The 7,455-nt window shown below is 48.1% G+C and overlaps 1 protein-coding gene across 1 annotated transcript in view; it reads right to left on the bottom strand.

Moving 5' to 3' along the window:
* Positions 1 to 209: 209 nt before the first annotated feature.
* Positions 210 to 7,455, bottom strand: part of LOC104627959 (ephrin type-B receptor 2) — a gene marked incomplete at both ends in the record, with an annotated part of 16,802 nt that continues 9,556 nt past the window's right edge. The window contains 4 exons of the mRNA XM_010296377.1: positions 210 to 359; positions 3,764 to 3,979; positions 4,674 to 4,921; positions 5,350 to 5,472. Coding sequence (XP_010294679.1) covers positions 210 to 359; positions 3,764 to 3,979; positions 4,674 to 4,921; positions 5,350 to 5,472 — 737 coding nt within the window. The remainder of the gene's footprint in view (positions 360 to 3,763; positions 3,980 to 4,673; positions 4,922 to 5,349; positions 5,473 to 7,455) is intronic.

Raw genomic sequence — 7,455 nt, 5'->3', positions numbered from 1 at the left:
GTCCCTAACCTCTGCCACAGCAGCACAATGGGACCAGGACAAAAGCCAAAGTAATCCCCTTTACTTCTTCCATAGGTGTTGACCTTGGACACATGTCCCCATGACAGAGAAGGCTCTGAACATGCCACAGGCTAGGTCTAGCTGTAGCCAAGCTTTGGCCTTGCAATGCTCCCAATTTCAGTGTTTCTGCTTTTTTCTTAACAACTCACATCTTGATTGGTCATATCCCAGTAAGGCCGCTCGCCATAGGACATCACCTCCCACATGACTATTCCGTAGCTCCACACATCACTAGCCGATGTGAATTTTCGGTACTGAATTGCCTCAGGTGCTGTCCACCGTATTGGGATCTTCCCACCCTGCAGGAAAGCAAACAGAGAGGACAGTAACAGAAAGAGAAAAAGCTAACTTAAAAAGATGAGTGTCCAAAATATTTGCCTCCAATATGCTTATAAAATCCTAGATGGAAGGGAACACAGGACTACCGTAACACTAGATCAGGATGGTTGTGGCTTGTCTAGCCAAGTCCAGAAACTCTTCAGGTATGATGATTCCCCCATTCGTCTGTCCCAGGGCTGCACCACCATCTTGGGAAAGAAGCTTTTCCTGTTATTCCCTTGAACCTCCCAAGCCATGGTTTTGTCTATTGCCCTTGTATCCAAGTGTTGGTTGGGATAGAGTTAATTTTCTTCCTAATACCTGGCATAGTGCTGTGTTTTGAATTTAGTATGAAAATAATATTGATAACACACTGATGTTTTTCGTTGTTGCTAAGTGGCTGTAGTGCTTATAGTCAGTCAAGGACTTTTCAGCTTCCCATGCTCTGCCAGTGGGGAGATGCACAAGAAGCTGGGAGAGGGCACAGCCAGGACAGCTGACTCAGACTGGCCAAAAGGATACTCCCTACCAAATAATGTCATGCTCGGTATACAAAATTGGAGTTGTTTGGGAGCCAGGAATCGCTGCTCAGGGTTGGGCTATCGATCACTGGGCGGTGAGCAATTATTGCATTATGCATCACTTGTTTTTGTATATTCCTTTATCATTATTATTATTAACAATAATACTTCCTCTTCCTTTTCTGTCCTATTAAACTTGTTTTATCTTAATCCACAAGTCTGCCTTTTTTTTCCAATTCTCTCACCCATCCCACCTGGGGTGGCGGGTGGGTAAGCGGCTGCATGGTGCTTAGTTGCCAGCTGGGGATAAACCACAACACCCTTATTATATCACCTGGTACCACTGCAAAGAGTTTGGCTCTGTCTTCTTCGTAAATACTCTTCAAGTACTACAGGTCACTTATAGGTGTCCCCTCAGCCTCTTCTTCATCATATTAAACAAGCTCAGCTCCTTCCACCTGCCTACTGCTATAGCAATCTTGGACATAACAAATGTCCATTTTAGTAGGGTCTTTTCTAGAAAAATCCAAACTGATCCTCTTTGAATCTCCCTCCATCCTTTTGCTGTCACCTAGCCATCTCCAGAGCAGAATAAAAGGAATTAGAAAACCATTCTCTTCAGCTTTCTACATCTGTGGACTCCAAGACTGAAGTCAGTGATACATCATCCTCTGGACATTTGGAGGATCCTTGTGGGAACTCACTTCCGTGATACCTCCAACCTCTCTGGTGATCTGACCCAAAGCTTCACCACCCTGTGGGAGAAGGAGATTTTCCTAAGGTCCAGCATGAACCTCCCAAGCCATAGCTTGTGGCTGTTGCCCATCAATGGACACAAGGTCTCTGGGATAATTATAATAAAAAACATTCACGCATTGTGGAACATTTGAGGATGGTGCACTTTGAAGAGGAAGACTGGTACTCCGTTATAGTACTTCTGGTACTCCGTTATAGTGGGTGCACATATTCTATTGTTATAGATAATATATGTCCTGGTACAGTGCCCACAGTTCAAGAAGAATAAATTAGAGATGACAGAGAGAAAAGCTACAGGGACAATAACAGGCATAGAAAACAGACGTAAACACCAGAAGCTCCCATGTATTCAGCTTAACAAAGGGAAAGTTAACTGGATATAAAGATCATGTTGTGAAAAATAAATGTTGCTAGCGTGTCTAAAAGCCATAGGATGACTGCATGAGATCGAATGGTTGATGTTTGAAGCCACACAAGTTCAAATGAGAATAAAAGTTCATATTTGTAGGTGTTTGTTTGGTATACAATTCGCTAAGAGTTACGGCAGACATCTCATCACTGGCAGCTTCAAAAGATCCAGGAGAAACGATTTCCTGCAGATCATGCCCCAACTCTATCAACACTTGTTTCCAAGAAGTCCTGTCATAGCCATTGTATGTAGGCATTTTATGTAGGCATTGATCCTGTAGCATCATTGTAAAGTGATGCTCTCTGCCTTTGCAAACAGTGGTATCTATGAGAACTCCTGGCTGCAATCTTACTGAACAACAACAAAGTCTCCAAACTATCCTTTGGTCCTGGTGCATGCTCTCGTAGCCTGGGACAGGCCATGAGTCCTCAGTGGCACTTGTGTCACTGTGTTGTGGTTTAGCCCCAGCTGGCAACCCCTGATGCAAATTAACCATGGTGTGTTGCCACCAAAGCCCCCCCCAGCCACTCACTCACTCCGCCACAGTGGGATGGGGAAATGAATTGGAAGAGTGAAAAAACCCATGGTCTGAGATAAAGACAGTTTAATAGGTAAAGCAAAAGCCGTGCACGCAAGCAGAGCAAACCAAGGAATCCATTCACTAAGTAGCATTCAGCCATCTCCAGGAAAGCAGAGAGGGCTCCATCATGCATAATGGTTTCTTGGGAAGACAGACGCCATCACTCTGACTGGCCCCTTCCTTCTTCTTTGCCCAGCTTTATACACCGAGCATGACATCATATGGTATGGAATATCCTTTTGGCCAGCCTGGGTCAGCTGTCCTGGCTGTGTCCCCTCCCAGCTCCACGTGCACCCCCAGCCTTCTCGCTGGCCAGCCAGCATGAGAAGCTGGACAGTCCTTGACTGCTTAGCAACAACCCAAAACATCACTACGTTATCTGCATTTTCTCATCCCAGATCTAAAACATAGCCTCACACTAGCTGCTATGAAGAAAACTCTACCCCAGTTGAAACCAGGACACACCGGCACCGCGGCATACCTGGGAAGCTGCTACATGATCATGAAGCCATTTCTGGGAACATTTCTCTGTCTAATTCAGAAAGAGTCACTGGAAGATCAGTATCTAGTACTGCAGGAGTTCACCAAGCACGCATCCACACTTCAGTCTGTCACTCCTGGGGCTGAGTCCATGACATGAAAAGGATCACAGCCTCCAGCACACCAGGACACTGTGATTCAACAGCGATGGTAAAAAAACCCCAGACTCGCTGCCCTGGCAACAAATCTGTCAAGGTAGCATCTCAGAGGACCCCCAGCTGGGCCACGCTGCGTGGGGATAACAATGCATCATTCCTTAGTTGGGATGATAATGCATTATCCCAAATAAGAGCTTTATCAGGGACACGTATATGTTTGCAGATCTGTTTGAAAGAGGCTCAGTTATCCACAGGAATGACTATAGAGCCCATCAACAGCCACTGGACAGTGGGGTAGAACCTTGCAAGAGAAAATCTTGATTCATTCATTTCATTGTTTTTTCCCATCTAGCACCTTATTTCCATTGTTGGCACCCTGAAAAAGCACTCCTCACACCAAGGGGGATCTCTCCTTTTCCCTCTCTCTCCCTGACTCCTTTCTTCACCACCCATCCCTCCTCCTCTGCAAAAGCAGCTTTACCAGTGCACTGGTGTAGGTGGGATCAGAGGTGTCGTCCTCCAGGAAACGGGAGAGGCCGAAGTCAGACACTTTGCAGACCAGATTGCTGTTCACCAGGATGTTGCGGGCAGCCAGGTCCCGGTGCACGTAGTTCATATCGGCCAGGTACTTCATGCCTGCTGCGATGCCCCGCAACATGCCCACCAGCTGGATCACTGTGAACTGCCCATCGTTTTGCTTAAGGGAAGAGGGGGAAAAAGTCCACATGAGAAGGGCAAATTGACAGCCCACTATGGTCCAGCAAACAGCAAGTAACTTTTTTCTACGCTGCATGTCAAGACACAGCTATGCCATGAGTACATAAGTTCCCCCTCAGAGCAAGAGGGTGGAGAGTGGAGAGCTCGCAGGGCCTGGAAGTCACCCTCACACACCCTATGGGTGTCACTACCAAAGGCTGCTGCCATGCAAAGGCGGCAAATCTGCCACACATTGCACGGGAGGGTTCAGAAGGGGCAATTTATTCCGATTATGCAGGTTATCTCCCTTCAATGAATTATCCATTTCAAACTCAGACCTATAAATATTTAGACAGAGCAGCTGGAAGTGAAGTCCTGTGTTAAAACTACATAGGACTGTCTCTCCATGTCCAGGGGCAGAGTTTGCACATGCATCTGTGGGCTTGCGTACAGGCAGGCATAGCCTTTCGCTACTATGAGTGGACAGGCGCATGTAACAGACCACAGCCTTGGTGCTGCCTTCACCTCTGTTCCTAAGACACAGACCTCTGGACTATGCAGCAGCTACCCCAGTGGCAGGGGATGCTGGGCAGTGAAGGGCACTGTTATACTGGCACAGGGAAGGGAACCTTCCCCTGCAGTCCTCCTCTGGCCCAACACAATCTCTGGAGCTGCACGCTCCTAGGATATCATACCCGCAAGAAGGAGTCCAGTGAGCCATTCTCCATGAACTCAGTAATGATCATGACTGGTGAACTCTTGGTCACCACCCCCTCCAGGTGGATGACATTGGGGTGGTCGAACTGCCCCATGATGCTGGCTTCACTCAAGAAGTCCCGTCTCTGCTTCTCCGTATAACCAGACTTCAGGGTCTTGATGGCCACAAAGATCTCTCTTTTGCCAGGAAGCTTGAGATGCCCACTGCACACCTCACCAAATTCTCCTGTGAACAGAGGGAAATAGCTAGGGCTTGTCAGCCTCCCAGACCTCTTCCTGTCTCCTTGAGGGACACTGCTCCCACAGGTTCCAGCTGTGCCCACCTTGCATGCTCCTGAGCTGACCACCCACCATGTGATCTGTGCTTCCTCCCTCACTCCACACCAAAGACCTCTCTTCAGGTGAACTCATCATTGGTGATGCGCACTGGACATGGGGCTATATGCACATGGGAACTCCTTGTCTCCAGCACTGGATGTATTTGCTCCTCCAGCACTGGACCACGTTGCTCCTGCTAGTCCAGGCTGTGGCTGAGTGTAAGACTCTACTGACAGTAGTCTTCCCAGTACATGTAAAGCTAAATCGTCACCAAGCCTGAGACCACAGACACAACTGTGGTGCTGAGGGACAGCTAGGCATTGACAGTTCACCTACCTGCCCCGATCACCTGCTCGATTTTGACACAAGAGATATCGATTTCTTTTGCAAATTCCCTGACAGCCTCATTGGGATCTTCGTAGGTGAATGGATCAATGTAAATCTTCATCCCTGGAGTCACTGTGTAAAGGTGAGGGAGAGAGTCAGACAGACAGATGCAAATGGAATGACTGATGGCTGGCATCAAGGAAAAGAGAAACCTATTTGTGTAAGGGTCTTTTTTACCTCAGTGAGTTGCATAATCACAGCAAAGCAGTTTGCAAAAGAACATGCAGAGCCATGTTTGCACAGGACTATTAAAGCTGGATTCTAATGAATATTGGCCCCGAAGTTGTGGGGGGCTACATCATTAGCTAGGACTGCAAACTGTGGCCACAGAGAACCACACATCCTCTGCAGCAGGATTTGGCTTTCGTGCATCCAGAGGAAAAGCAGAAGCATTGGCTCTTGGGAGATGGTGCATTAGGCACACCAATGTCAGACCATGCTCGTCATGCTGCAACACTGCAAGAGAACCATTTGTAGAGACTGCAGCTTTGCCCCACTGGCCTTCTCTGCATGCTGCTTCCACCTCAGCACACCATCCCATCAGAGGCATGGGAAAGTGGAGGATGAGACCCGGCCTCAGCACTCAAGACAGGATATGGTGAAGTTCTGCCTTGGGATGTAAACTGAGGTACACGCTGGTCTTGGTTCTCTGCGTGGACATCCACAGGGGAGGCAGCTCTAAGTGCTTGGTACTACTGACACAGCCACCAAGCCAGATTCAGTCCTCCACGGGGCATCTGTTACCTTTCAAGGGGCAGTGCGAGCAGGACGGACAGTCCAGGCCCCTGTTCTTCTGACAGGTAACGCTGCCTGGGGGTGGGTTCCCTCTTGCTAGCCTCAACATGGCAAAGACAAGCTGTAGGGGACACTGGGGAAATTGCAAAAGCCAAGCTCTTCCTTCTAGGCAGACAAGAAGACACAACGATATGCTTATGTGAAAGGCAATGGCCATGGGACATGGTGAGGTTGGACTGCTACACTGTGAGACAGCTCTTACTTGCAGTCCTGCAGTTCTCGCCTTTCTATGCTCATTTTGCTGGCTGCTGGCTTGCCCCAAAACTGGGGGTATTTGGAGAGCAGAGCTCACAGCTGATAATAAATACGGAGCCCAACACAGAATCAGAGGCACGACTCCCAGCTCCACATGTAGGATGCTAGTGGGATTCAGGGGAGTAGCTGCAATGCTTACAGGGCTTACAGGCTCCCTGTGCCTTGGCAATTTGCTAGCCATAAGCTGTAGCCTCTCCACACCAAGCACTGCTGGGGAGCGGAGCACAGACTGGTGCCTTGGACTGGTGTCTTGAGTGACAACGTGGCTAACAGGCACCCGATGCCTGTTATCAGCTCATCTGCATCTGGTGGCATCGAGCCTGTTCCAATAGTTGTGAAGGCTCAGCTATTAATGCCATCCCAGCCTGAAGCTGTCATGTTACGCACCAGACCCCGGGAGAAAGTGTGAATGTGTGTTTACACATGCAGCATGGACTGACAAACAACTGAGAGTTGCATTTACATAATCTTTCCTGAAGAGTGTCATTTTTCCTGGGAAGTTATAGCAATGCAGCCAGCATGCTGCTGAAGTTCAGTGCCCTGCCTTTTGGGAAATGTTTCCCAGGTAAATGCAGCAGCAACAGTGAGTCCGGCACTGAAACACTACTGATGTTTTCCATTTTCTGAACAAGGCCTAGGTCTGTACAGGAACAAGGTATAAAAAGGACAGAAATCCTGAAGCTGCAAGTATAACATGAAGTAAATAATGACACAGATTCAAATAAAGCAGGATTATAGCGACAGGTCTCTAGTGAGGGAGGAGAAAAGCGTTGCAGAGGGCATGCAGCCGGGGCACTGAAACACTACTGATGTTTTCCATTTTCTGAACAAGGCCTAGGTCTGTACAGGAACAAGGTATAAAAAGGACAGAAATCCTGAAGCTGCAAGTATAACATGAAGTAAATAATGACACAGATTCAAATAAAGCAGGATTATAGCGACAGGTCTCTAGTGAGGGAGGAGAAAAGCGTTGCAGAGGGCATGCAGCCGGGGGTTAATGAGTGG

This window comes from Phaethon lepturus, unplaced genomic scaffold, assembly GCF_000687285.1.
Source record: "Phaethon lepturus isolate BGI_N335 unplaced genomic scaffold, ASM68728v1 scaffold23661, whole genome shotgun sequence".
Taxonomy (NCBI): domain Eukaryota; kingdom Metazoa; phylum Chordata; class Aves; order Phaethontiformes; family Phaethontidae; genus Phaethon; species Phaethon lepturus.
The sequence above is the reverse complement of the archived record's forward strand: the minus strand, read 5'-3'. Positions and strand labels throughout refer to the sequence as shown.